This window comes from Miniopterus schreibersii (assembly GCF_964146895.1).
Source record: "Miniopterus schreibersii genome assembly, chromosome: 2".
Lineage (NCBI taxonomy): Eukaryota > Metazoa > Chordata > Mammalia > Chiroptera > Miniopteridae > Miniopterus > Miniopterus schreibersii.
Window position 1 is genome coordinate 207,879 of NC_138102.1, and position 24,714 is coordinate 232,592.

At 52.9% G+C, this 24,714-nt stretch overlaps 1 protein-coding gene across 1 annotated transcript in view; it reads left to right on the forward strand.

Annotated features, from left to right (window-relative positions):
• The window catches only part of DLGAP2 (DLG associated protein 2), a 274,304-nt gene that overhangs the window by 54,668 nt on the left and 194,922 nt on the right, over positions 1–24,714 (forward strand). Inside the window, exon 3 of the mRNA XM_081129834.1 lies at positions 15,411–15,465. Within this exon, the coding sequence (XP_080985960.1) occupies positions 15,411–15,465 (55 nt within the window). The remainder of the gene's footprint in view (positions 1–15,410; positions 15,466–24,714) is intronic.

The window sequence follows — 24,714 nt, forward strand, 5'->3', positions numbered from 1 at the left end:
CAGCCACCCCACCGCCCAGCCACCCTGCCGCCCTGCCACCCAGCCACCCCACCGCCCAGCCACCCCGCCGCCCTGCCGCCCTGCAGCCCCGCTGCCCCGCTGCCCCGCCACCCAGCCACCCCACCGCCCAGCCACCCAGCCACCCCACCGCCCAGCCACCCAGCCACCCTGCCACCCTGCCGCCCTGCCGCCCTGCCACCCTGCCGCCCAGCTGCCCCGCCACCCAGCCACCCTGCCACCCAGCCACCCCACCGCCCAGCCGCCCTGCCACCCAGCCACCCCACCGCCCAGCCGCCCTGCCACCCAGCCACCCTGCCGCCCAGCCACCCAGCCACCCTGCCGCCCTGCCACCCAGCCACCCCACCGCCCTGCCGCCCTGCCACCCAGCCACCCTGCCGCCCAGCCACCCAGCCACCCTGCCACCCAGCCACCCCACCGCCCAGCCACCCCGCCGCCCAGCCACCCTGCCACCCAGCCACCCCACCGCCCAGCCGCCCTGCCACCCAGCCACCCTGCCACTCAGCCACCCCGCCGCCCTGCCGCCCTGCCACCCAGCCACCCTGCCGCCCTGCCACCCAGCCACCCCGCCGCCCTGCCACCCAGCCACCCAGCCACCCAGCCACCCAGCCACCCAGCCACCCAGCCACCCTGCCACCCTGCCGCCCTGCCGCCCCGCTGCCCAGCCACCCAGCCACCCTGCCACCCAGCCACCCAGCCACCCCGCCGCCCCGCCAGGGCCTCCAGAACGAGAGCCCACGTCCCTGCCGGCTCCTGCCTCAGTTGCTCAGCCCGGGCGTGACCTTGGCTGTGAGCCTGCGGATGTCCGTCATCAGTCTGAGGAAGTTCCCTTTTGCTCCTGGTTTGTGGAGCGTTATCAAGAATTTCTGATGATTTTATGTTTTGCCAGTATTTCACCAAGAGCGTTTTGCCTCCGTGTTCATCAGAAATATCGATCCTGAGCCTTCTTTTCTTGGGACGCCTTCGTCGGTTTGGGATCAGGGTAAACTGGCCTCATCAAATGAGTTGGGAAATGTTCCCTCCTCTGACATTTTTGGGGAACATTTGTGAGGAACTAGGACTAGTTCTTCCTTAAAGTTCTGGCGGCATTCAGGGGCGACGCCACCTGGATCTGCGCTTTCCTTGTGGATGACTTTTTATTATTAATTCGTCGTCTTCACGTGTACAGGTCATTCTCGTGCTCTGCTGCTTCGTGAGTCAGTTTTGGGGCTTGTGTCTTTCTAGGAATGTGCCCTCCTCACGCGTGTTGTCTAATGTAGGGTCGTCACTGTTCCCTTTGTCCCTTCCGCGGGGTCTGCGCCCTGCCCTGTCTCATTTCTGATCTCGTGACCCCAGCCTTCCCTTCCTTTCTTGGTCAGTCGGACTAAAGATTTCTCAATTTTGTTGATCTTTTCATAGAACCAGCTTTTGGTTTCATTTTTTCTTTTGTTTTTACATTTTCCGTTTAAAACGTTTCTGTTGAGCCTGTGTTTTCCTGCCTGCTGGTACCAGTGTCACCAGTGCCTTGTGCTCGTGTTCTCATGGAGCTCCTGTGGGCCGTCCTGTTCAGGCTCCTTCGCTCGTCTTCCCCAGTGTCTCGGGCGGGAGGTGAGCGCCCGCTGCCCTGCGCGTCCCCCTGGCACCGCCGTTGCTGCCCTCGGGGTGTGTCACGTGCGCCCTCATTTTTGTTAATTTCACCTATTTCCCGACTTCCCGTTTGCTTTGTCCTTTGTCCGTGGTTACTCAGGAGTGCCTTGGTTTTTCCGGATCCTGATCTCATGTCGCTGCACTGTGGTCGGAGAACACGCCTGTGTTACTTCTCTCCTCAAACCTGTGGGGCTTTGTTTTGCGGCTCAGGGCACGGCCTGTCCTGTTGAGTGTTTCGTGTGCACTTGGGAAGGCTGCATATTCCGTTGCGGTCGTTGGGTAGAATGTCCCATGTGGTCTGGCTGACTCATGGTGTCACCCACGTCTCCTGTCTCCGTCTGGCGGTTCCATCGTGGTCAAGGGCGAGGCGTCGAGGTCTGCGCCAGTCCGTCGAGCACCTCCCTTTGTGTTTGTCAGTCTTCGCTCAGGGTTTCTAGTTGTTATTAAGGTGCATCTATACTTACAGTTGTTGTGTTTCTGACAGGCTGACCTTTTATTCTAAATGCCCCTTTTTGTCTCCAGTAACAGTTTGTTTTAAAGCCTGTTTTGTCTGATATCAGTATCACCACTCTGGCTGCCTTGTGGCTGCTGGTTTCATGGAATTCCTGTTGGCCATGTTCTTGGCGGTCGGTGTCCATGCCCTTGCCCTTGTCTGTCAGGTGTGTCCCTCTTCCTTCCTCTGACCAAAATGCTTCCCCCCTTCACTGCTCTTCATCACCTTTCTTCCTGCCGCGTCCCCAGTGCATCTGTGGGGACTCGTCCCCCCCCCCCCAGCAGAACTGCTCATGTCCCCATCAGACCAGGGCTCCCAGTATGGTGTCCAAGGTCGCACACAGCGCTTGGTCCACAGTGACTGTCAGTCTGCATCCACCCCATAGTCCTGGTGACATGGTCAGCTGTGCCAGTGACACTCTGGGGGCAGGGCCTCTGCGGAGGATTCGGGGGGAGAGCTCCTGCTCAGTCTGCCTGAGCACGTCCTGCACCCGCGGGTGGCCTTCCCAGCACAAGGGACACGCCCTGAGCTCCCTCTAGAGCAGTGTGTGTGGGTCACACCTGCCTCTCTGGCTGGACAGCCCACTTTTATCTCCAGGACCCACTCCGTGAGTGGTTAACCCATGAGTAAGAGCCACGTCCACTTTCCAGAGCTCAAGTGACATTTGCAAGAACCTGCAAAAATGACATGGAGGGACTTACAGTAACACATATGATCGTACCTGTCTCAAAGGACTTCATTTCTTTTGAAATCAGTTCAGCAGAGTTATACAGCCTAGGACAGAGTCTGTACCCTTCAGAAGCTTCATAGACACTCTTTACCGGAGCTCTCCAAGTGTCATACACCAGCAGGGGCCTCGCCTGACCGCGAATCTCACTTACCCTCCGTTTTATGCAGGACATTTGCCCTCTGCCCTTTGGCTGGTGGTTGTTTTTCCTCCCAGAGAATCTGGTTTCTCTTCTGTCCCATATTTCTCAGATTGTTGTATTTTGAAAGCAAAACAGCAGTTGGAACAGTTTAATACATTAGGAGGAATCAATTTAAAAGAACACACAGTTCCTCCTCCCCGCCCCCACCTCATCTCACTTTTTATTGGTAACATACATTTTGTCACTTTAATTTCCAGGAAATGTAACAGAAAAAATATTAGTCCCAGCCCCCTCACCTGGCCGGGCTGATTCATTCAGAAACGCCCCAGTCCGCCCATATGTGCTTCACAGTCGACAAACATGTCACGTGTTGGAGATGGTGCTGCTCCGTCTCTGCCCATTCTGGGCACCGACTTGTGATGTTGGCAGCCAGGCCCCCAGCCCACTCATTTCTCTGTCATTGTTGAGATGGCTCCTCATCAGAGAAGTTAATGCCGGCAGGCGGAGACATTCTGAATGACACACGTGCATCACACATGTCTGTGTACATGCACACACAGGCACACACTCAGGGGTACACGCACACACACGTGTACACCCAGTTAACCCAAGTGTTGCTGTCTGTGAGACCAGGTGGGGTTTACTTATTCAGGTAGCTCGTTACCAGAGAATCTTGCACACCTCTGAGTGTCTGTTCACACCCCTCTGAGTGTGAACACCTCTCTGAGTGTCTGTGCACACCTCTCTGAGTGTTCACACCTCTCTGAGTGTCTGTGCACACCTCTCTGAGTGTTCACACCTCTCTGAGTGTCTGTGCACACCTCTCTGAGTGTTCACACCTCTCTGAGCATCTGTGCACACCTCTCTGTTCACACCTCTCTGAGCGTCTGTTCACACCTCTCTGTTCACACCTCTCTGAGCGTCTGTGCACACCTTTTTGAGCGTCTGTTCACACCTCTCTGAGTGTTCACACTTCTCTGAGCATCTCACACCTCTCTGAGCATCTGTTCACACCTCTCTGAGTGTTCACACCTCTCTGAGCATCTGTTTCACACCTCTCTGAGTGTTCACACCTCTCTGAGCATCTGTTCACACCTCTCTCAGTGTTCACACCTCTCTGAGTGTTCACACCTCTCTGAGTGTTCACACCTCTCTGAGTGTCTGTGCACACCCCTGAGTGTGCACACCTCTCTGAGTGTTCACACCTCTCTGAGTGTCTGTGCACACCCCTGAGTGTGCACACCTCTCTGAGTGTGCACACCTCTCTGAGTGTCTGTGCACACCTCTCTGAGCATCTGCACACCCCTCTGAGCGAGTGTCTTTGTGCAACCCCTGAGTGCTGCCCTGGGTCTTGCTCTGTGTCCCTCCAGGTGTCAGTTCTGGCTGCTCCCACTGGGGAGGGTTTTGGTCCATCAGAGTCTCCCCATCAGCCCCCTGCTGAGTTGAGTGTGACAGGTGGTGCTGCTCAGGGTTGCTCCATCCTGGGGACCCTGCAGGTGACTTCAGTCTTGGTGCCACGCCCACGGTGGCTGTGCTATCAGCTGGTCTTGTGTGCAGTGCGTATGGTGCTCACATGAGGGTGCGGAGCTCTTCCTCTTGTGGGCAGAGTGACTTTCCAATGTGGTCTGAGCAATGACCTCCATCTCCCCACCACTCAGGCTGACTTGTTGCACCGTCTCGAACCCACTGTTGGCTGAGTCCCACCAGAGCCATGTGGCTGATACAGAGACTCATCTTCCTGTGAGCTAAAGCTGGGCAGGGCTCGGCCCCAGGATGCTGTGCCGATCAGCTTGTCTCCACCCCTTGGCAGCACAGAAATTCAGCATGGTCCTTGGACACTTAGTTTCTGACAAAAACATTTTAGAAAATCTGTCCAAGTTTAACCAATAACAAAAACTGTGTACACACCCTGTGTCAGAGTGGAATTTTTCCTGCAGGACTTCTCAAAGCCTTTAATATGCTGACCGTTATCGGCAGTCACCAGCCCGAGTGTGTGACAGTGTTTCCTTGGTTCTTTCACCGAGACAGTCTCTTCCTGCTGTGGGAATGTGATTTGGAAAACAGCTCCAGCCCGATGGGAAATTGGAAGCAGGAGTTGTCTTAGTCTCTCCCTGTCTCCTTTCTCTACTCAGCCCGTTTGTGAGGTTTCTTCCTGAGCCTCCGGAATGTCTCTGCTCTCCCTCCCACCATCGCCACCTTGCATGTCTTTTGTCACTGTCCCCACGTACTGCTGATCTTAGGACTGATCGCATTCAAGTCTTCACTTAGTCTGTCCTCTGCAGTCTTCTCAGGGGTGCTGGTCTCAGGTGTAAATTTGTGTCATCTCCTTGCAGATTTCTCTGAGTGTTCTCCGTCACCACGGGGTAGCACACCACCTTTCAGCAGAGCTCCCGTGTCCCTGGTCTCAGGGCTGTCACTCTCTGTGACCACCCCCACCGGGCCCCCACCGGGCCCCCACCAGGCCCCCACCAGGCCCCTACACAGCCCGTCTTCACCCTGGAGCGTTTCCTGGCTGTTTCCTTTCCTCCAAGACTCCAGAGCCTGGCGTTCTTTCTGCTGGCACATCCCTCTCAGCTGTTCTTCCTGAAGAACTGTCCCTCATGCCACTCCAAGGTGACTTCTGTTCCCACCTGCCAGGCATGGCACACCCACTGGGGGCGTTTCCTTCCGATCCTCTTACTGGGCCTGTTTTGGGGGGTCTGTGGGTCTGGGTCCCTGTCCACTGCACACGGTGGGGCACAGGCGTAGGGTGTCCGCATCACCCCCCCTCCAGTGGTGCCCGCTAGTGCTCAGGGAGCATGGCATTGGGATGCTCGCAGTGAGGCTGCGGGCACAGAAGGGCCACATCGCAGTCCCCAGGGGCTGCGTCCCGTTTAGGAGCACAGTTTAGGGCGCTGCGGTAGGTAATCGAGTTTGAAAGTAAAAGGTGACCAAGACCTATGTGGCATGAACAAAGCATGGAGGGGCCTTATGTGAGACGGATTTGGAAAAACGCTCGAGCTTTCCGTCGACAGAGGAAGGAAGATCTCCGGGCTCAGGGACAGGGAAGCTGAAGGTCAGCCTGTGTGGGGGTAAAACAGGCACCTGTCCCAGGGGCAGGTGGGACAGAGACCGGAGGCTGTCCTGTGGTCTCAGCTGTTGTCCTGGGGAGATGGGCAGCAGGCGACACGGGGACGGAAGCTCAAGCACAGGATTCTTCTCTGTCACCCTGAATGCCAGCGGACGCAGGGCCACGGGGACTGAAGCCCTATCCATCGGGTCCTGGGGGGCTGCTGAGGGCGCCCCTGTCTGAGCAGAAGGGGGGCTGCAGGAGGAGCAATCTGGGGCCGTGTCCTGGGGTGTGAGGGTTGGGAAAGTCTAACAGTGAGAAGTGGGGGTAGGAGAGCCATATGTAGAGGGAATTCTGCAACGTGTTCTGGCAGGAAAAGTATTGCCTACTGGAGCCAACCTGGGGGCTGGGGAAGGACCCCGAAATATTCTGGAGGTGTTACAATGCAGTGGGGTGCAGAGTGGGAGGCGCTGTCCTGAGCTTCTTGGCACCTGTGTGGCAACGAGGACTTTGGGGCGCTCACTGTGTGACAGGCCACCTCACGCCCACTGAGATGGCTACTGTCGAAACCTGAGGATAACCAGCGCTGACGAGGGCGTGGAGGAACTGGGACGTGTGCACTGCTGGTGGGAATGTGAGTTGGTGCAGACACTGTGAGCAGTGTGGAGGCTCCTCAGAAATTAATAGCAGAGCTACCATGTGGCCCAGAAACCCCAAAGGACTGAACGCAGGGCCGAGACACACTGTCCAGGTTCCCAGCAGCCAGGACGGGCGCTTGTGAGAAGCCAGCTCTCACGATTGTGGAGAAACTCTGTAAATATGTGTGTATGAGCTGCACACACTCACACAAACACACACATTTATACACACACACACGGACAGAAACACACAAGACTCACACACAAACATACACAAACATTTGTACACACACACTCGCACAGTCACACACAGACAGAATCACATTCACACACACACTGTCTCTGGAGAACCCTAACGGTTCCCCCACTCAGCAGAAAGAAGAAAGCACGTGGAACACCCTGGAAGAATCTCTCATGCCTTTCAGCTGTGCCAAGAAGACTGATTAAATGAACATGTCTTGTGATTTATCTCAGTGCATATGTTCTGGGCACTCGGTGCTCTTACACTGCAAATACGTTTGATTAGAGTTAATTAACTAGATGGAACCAGTGTACACCCCTGTCTGTAGTGGGAAGTGGAGAGGATGTTGGCAAGGCCCCGGGTCCTGGGTGGAGACTCCTGCCTCGGGGCCCCTCAGGACTGCACCTCGGCCCGGGAGCTGCAAGGCATCCTCCTAGGAGGCCATTCCTTGCAGGGGATGCTGTAGCTTCACAGGAGAGTCCCGCCGCCCTCCTGTCTGTGCGCCTGTCTGTGACTCGAGTAACTGCTCTTCTGGAAAGCGTCTCCTGTGTCCCAGCTCTGTGAGGCTCTGTCCAGCTCCGGGACGTGGGGCGGGACAGCTGCTCCTCAGCAGTGCCCACCCTCTGCTCTCTCACTGCTCCGGGGTCATCTGGGAATACAGGCAGTTCCCGTGGCAACGAATGAGCCAAGGGAAGACTCTCGCCTGTCCGCCCTGGTTCTAGCACTTGGCATGTGTGAGGGCCACGCGTTTGAGTGGTAGAGCAGCTGGGGTGGTCAGTGCGATTCTCATCCCCCTAACACACACACACACACACAAACACACTCACATACATGGACACGCATGCACACATATACTCACATGGACATATGCGTATGCACACAAGCACACGTGTGCACACACATGGATACTCACACATGCACACACGCATGCACACACATGGACACACACCAACACACACAAACATACACACTCTCACATGCACACACACACCTACCTGCGCACACATACCTGCAGTGGGTTGCACTTCATAGCAGCAGCCACGGGACTTATGCTTGTGTTGGTGAAATGTCACGGGAAGCAACAGGTCTCTATGGGTAGACGCCTGAAGAGCCAGTCGGGGTGGCCCTGCCCCCTCTCCAGGCACCAGCATGTCCAGACTGTGGGCTCCGTCAGCCCTTGTCTGAGATGGAGGCAGACTGAGCCAGAGAGATTTCTGTGGATTTATGTAAAATAGCCCATCTAAAGTCACCGTGTGCAAATTCCTGCTATTTTAAAGCTCAGATCAATGTTCTGTAACATTAAGTTAAATGGTCTCTTTTGTAAGAATGACAGTATTTGTAACTTTTCTTGGTCATGATCCGTTTGTGATGGGGATAATAATTTTGGACAAAGTGTGTGTGTGTGTGTGTGTGTGGAACGCCCTGTACGTGGCCTTCCCCATGTAGCCAGAGGACACAAGGGTTCAGTTTTTCATTCCCAGAAATGGAACGTTTGACTCCGTGAGACGTAGAGGTCTTGAAAGTCAGGCTGTTCTCACTGATAAACTCACACCCACATGTCATCGTCACCCAGGGTCCACAGTGGACATTAGGGTCACTCCAGGTGTCCTACATTCTGTTGGTTTTGACAAATGTACAATGACAATGCCCATCATTATAGTATCGATAGAGACTATATTCTGTGTACTGTATGCTGTATCCAATATACTGTATACCATATATTATACACTGTATCCTATTACCATATACTATATACTCTATACTGTATCCTATAATATCCTATATCCTATATATTGTATACTGTATACTGTATCCTATATACTATATCCTATATACTGTATACTATATACTATCCTGTTCATCCCTCCCCCAGCCCCATGGCAACTGCTGATCTGTTATTTCCCATAGTTTTGTCTTTTCCAGGATGTCACAGTTGGAATCACACTGTGTAGCCTTTCAGATCAGCCCTGTCACTTAGTCGCATGCATTTCAGGTTCCTCCACATCTTTTCATGGCTTCATAGCCCATTTCTTTTTAGCTGAATAATATTCCATTGTCTGGCTGTCCCATAGTTCATCCGTGTTCCTGCTGAAGGACATCTTGGTTGTTTCCAAGTCTTGGCCATTATGAATGAAGCTGCTATTCACATTGTGTGCAGGTTTTGTGTAGATGTAAGTTTTCACCTCATTTAACCAAGAAGTGTGATTGCTGGATCCTATAGTAAGAGTATGTTTAGTTTTGTGAGAAACCGGCACCAAGCCGTCCTCCTAAGTGGCTGCGCCATCTGCGTTCCCACCAGCGTGCGGGAGGCTCCTGCAGCTCCGCGTCGTCCCAGCACCGGGCGTGGTCATGGGTCGCGGTGGCTCTTTGTGGTTGTAGTTTGCATTTCCCTGATGACATATGCGTGGAGCATCCTTTCATGTGCTTGCCTCTTCTTTGGTGAAGTGTCTGTTATGGTCTTTGGCCATTTTTATTTTTATTTGTTTATTACTATTTTTTAATCATTACCCAAGGATATTTTTTCCATTGATTTTTAGAGAGTGGAAGGGAGGGAGGGAAGGGAGGCAGAGAGAGAGAGGGAAACATCCTTGTGAGAGGGACACATCGGTCCCCTGCATGTGCCCCTACCTGGGCCAGGGATCGAACCTGCAACCGAGGCACGTGCCCTTGACTGGGACTCAAACCTGTTGACCCTTCAGTCAGTGGGCGGACCCTCTACCCACTGAGCCAAACTGGCCAGGGTGTCTTTGGCCAGATTTAATAAACTGGTTACTTTTTTTTTATTGTTCAGGTTTAAGAGTTCTTTGTATAATTTGGATAACAGTCCTTTACAGACATGTCTTCTGTAAACATCTTCTCCTGGCCTGTAGCTTCTCTTCTCAGTCTCTTGACTGTGCCTTTTACAGAGCTGGGAATTTTGTTTGAACGAAGTCCAGGTTATCTGTTTCCTTCATGGATTGTGTCTTTGGTTTGAACCTAAGCAGTCTTCACTGTACCCAAGGTCACCCAGGTTTTCCCTTGTTATCTTATGGGGCTTTTATAGTGTTTTGCATTTCACACTTAGGTCTGTAATCCACTTTGAGTTAATCTGTGAAAGGTGTAAGATCTGAGTGTGGGCCACCGTGTTGCGCGTGGGTGTCCAGTGCTTCCGGGAGCATTTGTCAAGGGGGCGGTTCTCCCTCCATCCCTCCGCCTCCGCTCCATTGTCAAAGACCATTCACCATGCTCACGTGGGTCAGTTTCTGGGCTTTCTCATCTGTTCCGGTGATCTCTTGACTAGTCTCTCACCAGTACCACCTGTTTTGATCACTGCAGCTTACATAGGACTGTATGAATCATCCTTAATTCTTTGCTTTGTTGCCCTTTATAAACATTTTATCACAAGTGACTGGACTGGGTCTGGACTTGCTCGGATTGTGTTCTGGCTCTTACCCCTGAGCTTGCTCCTCTCGGTTTCCTGGACACGTGTTTTGAATAAAGAGGTAAAGACCGTGAGTGTGCAAACGTGTTTGAATTATAATGAGAAAGCTATAAAAATGTCTAGTAGAGACACTTTAATTCCAAATGGGCGTCTCGGTCACTTTAAATATTCTTGGGCACATTTTAGTGCTGCTTCCTCATGGTTGTAAAACTCACTGTGCAGACCTGCCATCCGTTATTTTACGAGTTAATTTTAATTTCACTTAATCTGTGTACGTTTTATGAAAAGTGAAGTGGTTGTAAGAGGCTTTGATGAAGAGCAGTCGGCACTGCACCCCACCCCCGTCCTGCTGCTCAGGGACCCCCCCCTTACCTTCTCCCGTCTTCTACGCCCCCAGGGGGAGGCCAGCTCTCCTGCACCCCGGCCCCCTCCCCATGTGCTCAACTTGCTCACTTCCTCGTTTGGGTAAGTTAATACTTAGTTACATCACATTAAACTTGTAGGATTAGACCTCTTTTAAAATTTAATTTTTAAAATTTTTTAATTTTTATTGATTTCAGAGAGAGGAAGGGAGAGGGAGGGAGAGAAACATCCATGATGAGAGTCATTGATCGGCTGCCTCCTGCTCGCCCCCGACTGGGGATTGAGCCCGAAACCTGGGCATGTGCCCTGACCGGGAATCGAACTGCCATCTCCTGGATCCTAGGTCGACGCTCAACCACTGAGGCATGCGGGCCGGGCCGGGCTCGACCTCTTCTATGTAACAGGTTTTATTCATTGTTAATTGCTTTTAAAAAAAATAAGCCTGGATTATTCCTTTATGTCTTCATCACACTCCTCTCTCTCTTCCATGTACTCAACCTCAGTCTGTCCATTCTGGGGACACGTCCCTCCCGGCTCCCCATCCTCCAGCTGGTCCCCAGCCCCGGCGCCGTGCTGGGACCTGCAGCCCCTGGAGCACCTTCACCTCCCCTGTGAGGTTGCTCCTCCGGCCTCCGGGTTTCTTCCCAGGGCAGCGCCCGCTGGTGTGTGCGGGGTGAGCTCAGGGAGGCGCGGGCTTTGCCCGGTGCTTGTTCAACAGTGTCATCTTTCATCCATCGCTTATGTCGGAGTCGTTTCTTCTCAGAGTTTCCAAAGCACCATTCCTGGTTTTCTTAGCTTCCAGTGCCTTGTCTTTGGAGCCCTCCTCTTATTCTGAATTTTCACATTAATGCATGTTAGGCAGGACATTCGGTATTGGTTGTGCTGGGTGCTCAGTGGGCCCATTTAATCAGAAATTCATGCTGTTTGGACATGAGGACTTAGTGTTTGTTGGGCACCGTGTCCCCTCCTCTCTGTGAAGTTTTTATTCCGAACCTCCGTTGGTCAGACAGCATATTCCAGGAAAGGCCAAATAATTTTAAGCCCCCTCCCCAACTGTATTTTTTTGTCTGCTTCCTGGGATAGTTCCTGGAATTCATTTTCAACTGTTTTTTAAATTTTGTCCTGCTTTTAATTTCCAAAGCTTTCTTATCTGGCGAGTTTCCCCTTTACTAGCAGGGCACCCTCTTGAGTCGTGGGTGAAACACCTGCCCTTTCTGAAATATCGTTATTTCAAAACCTTCTCGTTTCCTACGCCTGTTTTCTTCTACTTCTGTTTTTCTGTTTCAGTGGCTCTCAGGTGTGGCTTTCTCTTAATGTGATCGTCCTTAGCTGCGAGTCTTCATTAAAAGCGAGACGTTAAAAACTTATGGGGAGTTCCTGTGGGGAACGAGCGGGGTCATTGGCAGGTGGGGTCACCGCAGAGTCTAATCGGGAGGCCTGCTCAGTCAGAGGCTCTTCTCTTGGCCGTTTCTGTTTTTCGTAGCCAGCAGCCCAATCTCCTGCCTGGGGAGGTGGGATGGGGCCGGTGGAGCCTGCTGTCTGGTTCCGGACGTCGGTCGGAGGCAGCGCTGGTTCGTGTGCAGGTTTTATATTTTACTTTGCTGACCCCCCTCTCCCAGGGCTCGTCCCTGAAACCCGGGCTGTCTGGTCTCCTCTGCTTGTTTCTCTGGTTCTTGGAGATGGTCAGGCTACCTTGGGGCACGGGACCCTGAGGTGTCACTCCCATCTTCTGGGGAAACTGTGCTTCAAGCCTGGAGCCTCTCCAGCCGATGCCAAGGGTCCTCGTTGGATACACTCCCGAGACAGGCCCAGGTTTCGGCTCTGCTAGGAAAGCCCTCTGCCTGCAACTTTTCTTTAAAAAATATGCTGAATTACCTTCCATACGTGCTGGCACCTTCCATCCTGTGCGTGTGAGGTTTCGCTGTAACTGCTCTGCCAGCTTTAGTCACGTTGGTCAGTGTGGCTGAAGGTCGATGGATGGACGTGTTGCTGTGTTTACCGGAGGCGTGATCTGTGCCCAGTTCTCTGGGTGTCTCCTGGCCAAGCAGCGTTGGCGGCACCAGGAGCGTGGTGGAAATGCAGATTCTGGTGTGTGTGTGTCTTTGGTGTTTAAAAGTGCAGCAGGCATTTATTGTAACTTTGGAACAGACATTTTTAGCAGCTTTACTGAGGTGCAATTGGGCATATTTAATGTACACATTTGATGGTTCAGAACCAGGAAACCACCACCACCCTCAAGGTGATAAACGGGCACCACCTCCGAGTGTCCTGTGTCTGTTTCTGTGGCGAGAACACTGAACGTGAGACCCACCCTCCAAAGGTCTTCAGTGCGTGACTCCATGTGGTTGACCACGGGCCCCTGTTGGATGGCGGGTCTCTGGAGCTCACTGTCTGCCTGACTGACCACCAGACTGACCAGCTGGGTGGACCTGCAGGACTCCTGTGAGGGACATTCGAGTTCCTGGGACCCAGCCCTCCTGGGAAGCACTGGGCTTTACAAGCCGCCCTGACTGTGTGGACTGGGCTGCACACCGGCTGTGTGGGGTTGTGCTATTTCCATCCTACAGGTGAGGATGCTGGTGGCCCAGGGCACATGCCCTGACCCTGGGACCCCTGCCTGTGGCTTTTCTGCTCCACAAGGTCCTGTGTGAGCCCCTGTGCCAAGGAGTCTGTCACAAGAGCCTGAGACACCAGAGCAATGACATCTGTGGCCCTCGGGTGCTTCTGTGCAGTGCACCCTCTCACGTGTCTCACGTGTGGGACTCATTACCCTCCTAGCAAGGCTGAGCTGAGTGTACACGTGAGGTGAGAGCTGGGCACATGTGGATCCCCAGTGTGCAGCCCCACCTTCCCTGCCGGCTGTCAGGGGCCACGGTGAACACACCACCCTGCTCCTCAACTCTAGCAACGCCAGATTCTCACCCTGAGTATGGCTGAGCAAGCGAGAGGTGCTCGAATGCTTAAAATGTGTAGCTGGGCTGGGAGTCAGTGGATGTGAGTTCTGGCCCCAACCTTTATCCGGCTATGGGCTCCAGCAGGTTTCCAATCTCTTAATTACCTTAAATACCCCTTATGAGAGGGCAGGGACAGGAAGCACAGTCAAACAAGCATGGAAATTGATGTCCAGGAACGAACCTGGTGATCACTCGTGGTTATTGGGCATCCTCATGCTCACCTGGGGGTGCCCGTGGTCACGTGCGTCTGCTCGTGGTTGGGTGTGCTCGTGGTCACGTGCGTCTGCTCGTGGTTGGGTGTGCTCGTGGTCATTGGGCATCCTCATGCTCACCTGGGCGTGCTCGTGGTCACGTGCGTCTGCGTGTGGTTATAGGGCCTGCTCATGTTCACCTGGACGTGCTCATCTCATGGGCGTGCTCATGGTCACGTGGGTGTGCTCTTAGTTATTAGGCATGGTCGTGTTTACTCGGAGGCACTCGTGGTTAGAAGTGCTGCGGGTGGTCATGTGGACGAACATGATGGAAGGCTCTGCTATCGCCAGACGCTGCCCTATGCTGCTTCCAGCCAGCACGCCACTGGTGCCACCCAAGGTCCCAGCACCCCCACTTCAAGTCGTCTGTGGATGTGCCACGCTCTTTTCACTGAACCCAAGCAGTAAACATAGGGTCCTGGAGACCTTGTAGACAGCTACCAGGACGCACTTCTGACTTCCACAGGACCGACTCCGTCTGTGCTCCGAATGGCTCTCCTCCTGTCTGATCTGGACAAGCTCCTCCCAGCCATGGCCACGGGAAAGACGCGGTGCTGAGTCTAGCCGTGGCCTCTGAAGTGTTGGTGGAAGGGAGGGGAAGGCAGGGCTCCTCAGGCTTGTCTCCTCTGAGGGGTTTACAGAAGACAGTGAAGGGAGAGAGATTACCCCTCCTGCCTGAAGGCACCTCCGAACGTCCAGTTCCGCTCAACCCGCCTGCCCTTGGGGAGCATTTAAGAATAGGGGGGCTCTGTGCCTGGATGCCACAGCAGGTTTGATTATTGCTTCATCTTGTCTCTGAGGTCTGCTCACTGTCGAGAGGGGTGATAGTGTCTTTTTCACGAATGACTGTCGTTGGTGAGAATATTTTCTTCACAGAGAGGGGCATGGGGTGGCCCTTCCCTAGGGGAGCTCGGGACGCTGCTCTGCTGTCAGCAGCTGCTGCCCCTCAGCTGGACGGCATGTTGAGCGAGAGTTGTGACCGGTGTGTCCCCCGAGGAGCAAGTGGCTTCCTGGGTGGGGACGGCTGGGATGCTAACCCAGCAGCCCTCCGTTTCAGACCCTCAGTACACCTAATACAGGGTGGGGCAAAGCAGGTTTACAGTTCTATGCAAAACATACAATAACAACACTACAAGAATAAACTCCTGTGTACTCACAACTGTAAACCCACTTCTGCCCCACCCTGAATCTAGAAGCCGGTTTGCCTCACGAGAGTCCCTGGAAAGCAGGTTCCCGAGGCTCCGGGACCTTCCGGGCGGCCCGGGGCTGCTGCGCAGAGTCCAGGTTCGCGCAGGCCGCCAGCGACTCGCCAGGCTGACTAACCTTTGGTGGAAAATGGGTCATCGAGCGTTTCTGGTCTGTTGAGTTTGCGAGATCGTCCTGGGCTCGAGGACTTTGCAACACTGGGGGATCTTGTTGGGAAACATGCACTGTTGAGATGCCCGTCTCCACCTGGTGGTAACCACGCCTGTTCTGTTCCGACCCAGGTGCTGCCCGGCATCCTGCAGAAGCATTGCTGCATCTCGCCCGACAGGAACACAGGTGAGTGCGTCCGTGCTCCTGGCGCGACCACAGACGCCCCACGGGAAGTGGGGAGCCCGAGCACGCGACACGGATGCCTTGGGTCTTGGTCGTTGTTTTAGTGCAGGATCCTGCATTCACCGCACAAGTAAACTGGCTTGTTCAGCTCCACAGGGAGTTAGGACCTGGGCTCAGACCTCAGTTTATTGGACTCACAGGAAGTAGTTCCATGTGATTGTTGCCTTGGATTTTTAAGGGGATTTGGTTATATTATCAGGTTGAATACATTAATTTCAGAGTTTTGTTGTTGATTATGCTTATTAAGGGGAAACACCGTTACTGGCCGGCCTGGAATGCAGTTGGCGTCTGTTTGCGGCCCAGGCTTCCCTTGCAGTCGGGGGGAGCCGGCCAGAGGTCGTAGCTCAGACCCTCAAGGTCTCCGAGTAAAATGTGACGGTGACTGTGGTGGAGACCACGTGCTCGCTGGTGTGACATCTCGCCGCAGGCCACCCTGCGGGGCTAGAGGTTGTAAGGGAGGCGGTTTGCATACTTTTAAGGAAACTTGATGGAGGAAAAAAACACCCCCCCTCCCCCCCCCCCGCCCCTCCCGGGACTTTGTTTTTTTAAAGTTAAGAAACCAACAGAGAAGCAGAACCAGCTGGTGCGTGTTACCTTGTGGGTCATCTTCACTTCCCTCCCAGGTAGGACTTTTTAGTGGAGGTGTTTTCACCCAAGAAACGGCGGGTTTGAGAAGGTGGAGGGTAGGTGTTCCTTCGGCAGAGGTCACGATGGGCGCTTTCGTTTCTGGGATCAGTGGTCTGTGTGCACCCAGGACGCTCGTTGGGTGTGATGAGATGACTGACTCTCCTTCGGTGTTTCTCGCTGTCACGAGTGAATCCTCGTGGACTCCTCTGTGACAATTAGACTCTAATCTGGTGGGATTTCCTCTATTTTTATGGTTAGCACCTTTACCAAATGACTGGGTGCCATGGTTACCGTTCTTGACAGATTGATTAGCATTGGTTTATATTATAAATTCCAGTGCAAATCACTGAGTATTTTGGGGAAAATGTCTTTATTTTTATTTTTTTATGTATGCACATGGATAGATGACATTCTGACCCTATTTTCAAAAAAGTTCATAGAACTGTTTTTCCACTGATTCGGTCAGTTCTCAGCTGTGATTTTAGCACATTCACTGCTTATAGGAAAGTTTGTTCAGAACATAGTTAATATTATTGAGTGTCTTTCTGCTTTCTGAAAGTTCATTCGTAATAAAAATAAATGAACAACTCACATGTTAATACTTCTGCAGGCTGTGTCCATCAGCACCAATGAGTGAAACACAATTTAAAGAATGAATTTTCCACTTCAGCTCTTTCGGGTGAATCACGAATCTGAGGGGCACCAACAACAATAATAAAACTAAATGTTAAGCACTGTTCTCTGGGAATGAGTGGATTTTAAATGTTGAATTGACTTCTATATTTTTAAAGTTTGTTTTATAGGAAGTCTCAAGTTAATATGAGAATAAATATTGCCAAATTGAGATGTTTTGAGTTTCATAAGAATCCAAGCCATCAGCCTCTGGGGCCATGGACCATGTTTCCGTTAAGACTTGAATATTGAGGACATTTGCTGGGCAATTTCCCTGAAGGTGTTTGACCTTGTGGAGAGTTTCCCTGTGAAGTCAGTTCCAGGAGGACCCAAGACTGTGACTTTAGGTGCAGGAAAGGGGAGGAATCAAGTGTGAGGAAAAGATCGGGGGAGATTATAACTGTTGAAAGTGTAGGTTCACTCAGAATCGGAAGACTTGGGGATTTTGGTTTTTCCCCGTATAAGTTAACCTGAAATGCCTGAAGCTGCTGGATTGTTTGGTAAATGTCTGGAGGTTTCTTCAGACTCGGGGGTCATGGCTTGTGCATGTTCATGGCCCACAGGGCCCTTGTGAACTTGAATGTAATTTGGTTTTACCTTAGTGGTTTTTTTAGAAGACTCTTCAAAAGTTCCAATTAAAAAGATCAGCTTCGGAACAGGTTGGGTACCAGTTTGGGAAGATGGAAAAGTTCTCTGCGCGGGTGGTGGGGGTGCCTCGCAACCAGGTGAACATGCTTAACACTACTGAGCTGCGCACTTAGAGACGGTCAAGGTGGTGACTTTTATGTTGTGTGTATTTTACTGCAATTAAAAAAAATCAACTTTGGGGCGAATCGTGGCTTTTGCTTGAGTTTTACTTTTTTTGAAGTGCTGTGCACTAACTTACATCTTGTAGCTGAATATCTGGAGAAGACCCCATTCCAGCTGGTTTTCATTGTCGTAGAATGAAAACACCTGGCAGACCCAGCGACCAGGGGTGATGAGAACATCGGACGGTGCATTTGAGGTTAGACAGGGCTCCTTTCCAGGATAAACACATCCCCACTGCCTCTTGGCACTTTGTGATAATTTTGGTGAATGACTTAGAGCTGCGGTGAATTCCATTGGCGATGTTGTGAACTGCCTGACTTTTTATGTTCTTGCAGGAAAGCTGAGGGTTGAGCAGGTAAAGTGTCTGTTGTGAAGGAGGAACACAGGCCAGCAATGGTCCACGCAAACACAAACATACGTGCACACACGCTCTCAGCTGTTCTAATGCTCGGCTTTGCCCCAAGCTCCCTTCCTGTTCCTGTTTGACTGGAAGCGGGACCCTGCAGGTGCCTTTGGCTGTCCCCTCCCTGGAGCTGCTGAGGAGCTGCAGGTGGGTGAGTGGGGCAGTGGGGACCAGCTCCAGGGGGGATCCACATGCAGGAGGACTTGCGAGGACTTTGGGGCGGCTGCTGAGACGATGTCCTTGGTCCTCTGCTTCTCACCTGCCCTAGGTGACCTGCTTCTGGGAGGCCATTTCCGCGGCCAACCCCCTGGTCTCGGTGGAAACTGGCTCCTCAGCCTCTGAATCTGCTGCCGGCCAGTCTGGTTGGGGCTCAAGGACCCTGTGCATTTTAAAGTCATCCCAAATGGGGCTCATTCTATGTGGTTTAGAAACCTTTCTGGGCTGTGGCTTCTTCATACGTGTTTTATTACGATTGGCTCTTTTTTGCACTAAAGTGAGCTGGCCTTTAAGTATTTTAGGCATTTTTTTAGTCTAAGCTACAGAAATCTTTTTAATCTTTTTCTGTTACATCGGTGGGGTGGGGACTCCGATTCCTGTGTGTGTTTATATATCACCAATGTTAGCATGTCGGAGACGACCTTTGGTAGAAAATGCAGGTGCTAGACATTTCCTAATGAGCCGGCGGGAGGTCGGGAGCATTCAGTCTCCCATGGCCTAGCCTGGTCCTACCAGGGGTGTGGCTTCAGAATTGCCTTTCATTTGGGAAAATCAAGCTGAGGCAAGTGAGCTAATAAATTCCCTTATTTCAGTGGCACAAGGGGCTGGTGATCCAAGTCTGTGCTCAGCCCTCAAAGCACTTACCTCCCGTCTGTTGGGCGACAGCCATCGAAGGTGCAGAATAATTGGAAGTTTCAGGAATGAATTCTTTTCTGTGAAGGCAGCAGGTCTTACCTATGCGAACTCAGATAACTAGTGAAACCGCAAACAGGTGAGGCGTGTAGTGGTTTGATTTTTTTAGATATGTCCTATTTCTACTTGGTAGTGAGAGCAAAGTTGTTATGAAATAATCTGTACATAAAAATTGGTAGAAAGATTTAAAGTATTTTCCGTATATCCTGTGGGACTGATTTTTGCATGTTTGCAAATACGTAGTGTGACAGTAACTGATTCGTGTGTATTTCTGACCTGGATGGATCCTGCGTTCTGACCAGTGATATGCTGGTCAGCTTTGGACAGCCAGCTTTCCTGAGCCTGGTGCCGGGAGTGGGAGAGCCCTGTGGGCAGTTTGCCAATCGCTATGGGGTAGGTGCTTGTGCCCTGAAGTCACTGCATGTGGCCACCAGCCACGACTCGCAGCTGTGAGAGCTGGATCCAGGACCTGGTTCTTGTGTGCACGTCAGTGGCTTTTCAGTGGCAGTGGCCTGTGGGCATGGTCCATGTGTCATCTCCATGGTGGCAGATCGTTCTGTGTACAGGATTAAAATGGAATGTTTGTAACTGGGTGCTCAGGTTTAACCCTTGGGGTCGTATGTCTGCTCTGAGCCACCAAAGCTTTTTTACTGTTCCGGTCGTGTGTCTGCTCTCAGCCACCACAGCAAGGAACCGTACGAATCTTTATTCATTCATGTATCAGTTCATAATTTCTCTGAAAGCTCTTAATTCCGACCAGTACGACACCCATGTCCAAATATAATACGACCGCAAAGGGTTAAGCAGATAACTGTTATATTTGGCTGTTGGGTATAAGGTTTGGACACATTGAGCTACTTAGCGAGCAGAGCTATTGAACATGGACATGCTGGAGCAGTTTGCACATTAAGTTTAAAACGGCTGAGGGATGCGGTGTGGAGACAGTGGGGTGGCTGCTGGGTAGTTCCAACACCCAAGTCCCCTTTGAGCTTTTAATTTCATGACGAACAAATATGGGAAAACACATGAGAAAGCTCTGCCACAGGCCTGTCTATATAGCTCCATGATTGAGAATCACTTTTAAAGCGTGGCCAAGACAGCCCATGTGGAAGTAAGACTATTTCCCTAATTTCACACCTAACTGCGTGGGATTCAGGAGGCACAGTGTCGTTACCTGGAGTTAACTTTAAATTCCGACACTGAGTTGTCGACACATGGCGTCTTCATGCTAACCTTGGCCGGTCCAGCTGTGTTCCGTGAGGTGAAGATGTGCAGATGGGGGGGGGGGACCCTAAGCGCACAGGACGTTCCACTGTCAACAGCTGTTACACATTCTGCTGAGACTCAAATGTAGGTTTCACTCTGTCAGCACACGTTGGGGTGATGACCTTCTTGAGCCCTGAGTTGTCCAGTGAGGCCTTCCTGTCAAAATCGGTGCAGACAGGACACCCCAATGGGGCAGGAGGGAGGAGCCACCAGCAGGGTCCCCGGGCTTTGGGACAAGTGTGGGCAGGATTGCTGCTACAAACGTGTGTAATTAGGTAAAAACATGCACACGTGACACTTAACTGTCATGGTGCCAGGTGAGCGGCTCTCTAACGTCTGGGTCAAAGGTGAGAGGTCACATCTTTGAAAGACCAGGTGCTCCAAGTTCAGCTTCTTTACCCACATTTTGAAATTATTTGTAATACTTTTCTCCTTTCCAAAAAGAAGGGCAGTTGTGCAAACACGAGGCCATATGTTACGATTCATAAACTAAAAGTGAAAAGGCAGCTCCGGTGGGTCTGACGCAGATGGCGAACGTGCGGCCTGAAGGTGCGTTTTCCGTCTGTCCTTTCACCCGGCACCTCGGTGACCAGGGCACCTGGGGCGAGTACAGGAGTCAACAGCCTTGGTGTCTGAGAACATCCCGTTTGGCGCTAAACTGACAGGATTTGACGTTGCTGTTGAAGTCGGCTGTGCCGTCAGGAGATTGTCCACCCACCCTGCCTGAGAGGCCTCCTGAGCGCTGGTCCTGGCGGCCGCCGCCCACGGTACCTACTCAAGGCCCGAACAAGAGAGCACGTCGGGACGTGTGCTCTTCCGTGTCGTTCAAACTCCGTCTTTTCCTACCGGGGGGGGGGGGGGCAGGGGCAGGAGGAGACTCGGGCATCGTCAGATCGTCTTTACTGTGAGAGTTTGTAAGAATGTGTATTTACTTGGCTTCTCGGAACTGGGGGAAAGGGTTTCCTCCGGAGACACGGAACCTCTAAACCTGGTTGACCACGTGCTTTCGTGCTGTTTACTGTGACATTCGTCCCCGACCACTTGGCTGAGCAGATTCTGCTGCTCCTGCTACAGTGGGGGGGGGGGGGTGACACGTGGTCCCTTCTCCATCCTCGGGCTCCAGGGCCTGGATGTCAGATGTCTCACGGGGGCTGTGGCTGCAGATTCTGGTGACAGAATCATGTCTCTGAGGCGTCATCGGGATGCACTTTGCTTTAGAAAAAGTCTGGTTTCTCTGAGGCCCCAGCACACATGGCCCCTGAGCTCTGGATGCCCAGCGCATCCACATGAGAGGTGCTCTCAGCGTAAATACAACTGGATAGTGGCAACTCAGCACGAAAAATCAGAATCGCGACTTTTTATGTGGCCTGCATGTTACGATGACGACACTTCGGGTATAATTAGATTAAATGAAATACATTAACATCAGTCTCGCCTATTTCCTTTTTAATGTGGCTAATAAAATATTGAGGTCGTATGCATGGCTCACACTGTCCAGGACAGCACAGCTCTCATGTTTCGCAGACTTTCCACCAATACGCATCTCTGCGCTCGCTGTGGTCGGCGGTGCGCTCTGGGCGGGGGGAACCCCTGAGTGTGTCTCCGGAGAATTGTTCTGTGAGCCCAGGAGCCAGTTTAATTCCCTTCTTATACCTTCCCCCAGGCACAGTGTCTTCTTGCTGGACACTGTTCTAGGTGAGGTTTTGTTTTTTTTTTTAAAAATATTTCTTGATTTCAGAGAGGAAGGGAGAGGGAGAGAGCAACATCAGTGATGAGCCATTGACCGGCTGCCTCCTGCACGCCCCCTATTGGGGATAGAGCTCAAAACCTGGGCATGTGCCCTGACTGCGAATCGAACCTTCGGCCTCCTGTATGCCTTTTCCGTGGTTATTTCAAACATACCTTTAAACTGTTTCGTTTTTGCCTGATGAAAAGTGGGGGATGCAAGAGAGTGGAGAGCATTGGTTTTGTCCTAGTAACTTGGGAACATTCAAGAACCTGTAGGCAGTTTAAGGACCAAGGCCTCTGCTGGGCTGGGAGGACCCAAGCTGCACCCTGGGGGAATGTGGATCCTGCTAGGCCGAGGCCGGTGCAGGAGCAGCTCCGTGCGCAGAGCAGAGTGAAGGGAGGGGACCTTGGTGCCCAGCACAGGGTTACAGCAGGTGACAGGGCGGCCGTGGGAGTGTGAGCCGTGACCAGGGCTTTGAATGTGCAGCGAGCAGGAGGCTGCCGCTGAGCCAGGTGACTGGCTCTACCAGGAACATAGGGAAACCCCGGGAGACCTTATTTTGAGGGGATCACACACGTTTCTAAAGGGGAAACGGTAAGACAGAAGGTCCCAGGTGGCACAGGATCCCTGTGAGGACATTTGCTCGGTTACTTCTGGGCCTGAGAATGTCCCTCACCCAGGGGACGTGAGCTCATTGTCTAAGAACTTATCAGCTAGCCCTGGCCGGAGTGGCTCCGTGGTCTCGGTGGTTAGAGTGCTGGCCCAAGCACCGAAAGGCCCAGGGTTCGATTTCTGGTCAAGAACACGTACCTGGTTTGTAGGTTCGATACTAGCTCAGGTCGAGGTGCATGTGGGAGGCAACCAATCCATGTGCGTCTCACATTGATGCCCCCCCCCCAAAAATCAATGGAAAAAGTATTCTCTGGGAGGATTAACAGAAATACAAAGAGCTTATCAGCTATGCAGGAGGAAGTGCCCACCCACATACCTGTTCACCACCTAACCCGGACCAGCAGCTGAGAGCAACTCGCGTGTCAGCCGGAGCACTAGGAACACGGCTGGTCGGAGGGCGGCTACTGTTCCAATGAGCATTTTGCTGATTTGGGGGAATGAGGGTGAAAGAGATACTTAACGTTTCTACAGGTGGTTCCACCAAAGAAAGCCTGGCTGGAGGATGTCCTCTGCGGTCGGTGCATGCGAGGTTCCCATCTTCTCGCCATCTGACTGTTTTTACAAAGCCCTTCACCGCATCTCAAGCTGCCAGCCTGCGGTCACTACTGCCCTTTCTAAATGCCTGAGCTTATTTTTAAATGTCCCTCAGGCCGCAGAGCTGGTGTCGGCTCTGTCACTGTGCAGGGAAGTCGGAGGGTGGTGACGTCCCTAAATAGCTCACTCGCCGACGTGCACAGGACGCTCGGGTCTTCCTGAGACCACCTCCTGCGTCTGCTCATCAAGCCTTTGACAGCGAGCCTGAGGCTGGTGCCGCTGGGGGCTCTTTTTCTTTTAATCCTCACAGGATATTTTTTCCACTGGTTTTCAGAGACAGTGGAAGGGAGAGAGGTAGAGACATTGATGTGAGAGAGACGTGTCTATTGGTTGCCTCCTGCACTCACCCTGAGCAGGGCCAGGGAAGAACCTGCCCTTGACCGGGAATCGAACCCGTGACCCTTCAGCACATGGTCCGACACTCGAACCACTGGGCCACACAGGCCATGGTCTTTATTTTTTCATGTTTTAATTTCAGAGAGGGAGAGGGAGAGAAACATCAATGAGAGTCATGGATCGGCTGCCTCCTGCTCGCCCCCTGCTAGGGATCGGCCCGCAACCCGGGCGTGTGCCCTGGGGGGAATCGAGCTCCATCCCCTGGTGCCCAGGTCCATGCTCAACCACCGAGCCACACAGGCCAGGCGATTGTGGGTTTAACCTGGTACTACTTAGAAAGGGCCTCTGGTCTGTTGGGGCTGCTGCTCAGACGGGGCAGGAGGTGTTCCGCATACTCCGTGGAGGTGAAGGGCTGCGTCCCCACCAGGTGACAGCGGAGACCGTCCCCACCTGGTGACAGCAGAGACCGTCCCTCCCCAAGGGCTGGGCAGCAGCGCCACCTGCTGGGCTCGGGCAGCTGAGCAGCCGGAGGCTTTGTGCCTGGGGGGGTTCAGCTCCCCAGCCCCTGCTCCCCCTGGGCCCGCCCTCCTCCAGGCTGTCACCCTCGTCTGCGGGGAGCTCTGGCACCAGCCTGCAGGACTTCTGTCTGAAATGAGTCCTTTCGAGAACATGAGGCCGTCCAAGGGCCTGTGCCACCAGCAGTCCCCCTTCTATGGTGAGGGGACCCAGTGGCCTGAGGACAGCTTCCACGGGGGTAACTGGACAGAAATAGCCGAGGGCTCAACGCCCTGGGGATTCCGTGACGTGAGAAGGGAAGGGGTGGGGGACAACACAGAGCAAGTGCCAGGAAAGGCTGGCCTAGAGGGGCCTCAGAAGGTGGCAGATGCCCATGGAACGGGGGTGCACAATGCAGACCCCAGGGGTGTGCTCTGCAACAGGTGAACTGGAGGGGTCGAGATCCGGGTGAGGTGGAGCCTCCCGTCATGTGCGGACTTTGGCTTTATGCTGAGTAATGCAGGGGACGCCGAGGGTTCTGAGCAGAGAAGTGTCTGGACCTGAATCGCACTTGGAAACTACTTGGGAGCTGGTGGGGGGTGGGGGCGCCCACAGGTGGTTAGCTCAGCCCTCTGCCTGAGATGATGGTGGGTGTTTGGGGTGGAGCCCTGAGGGGTGG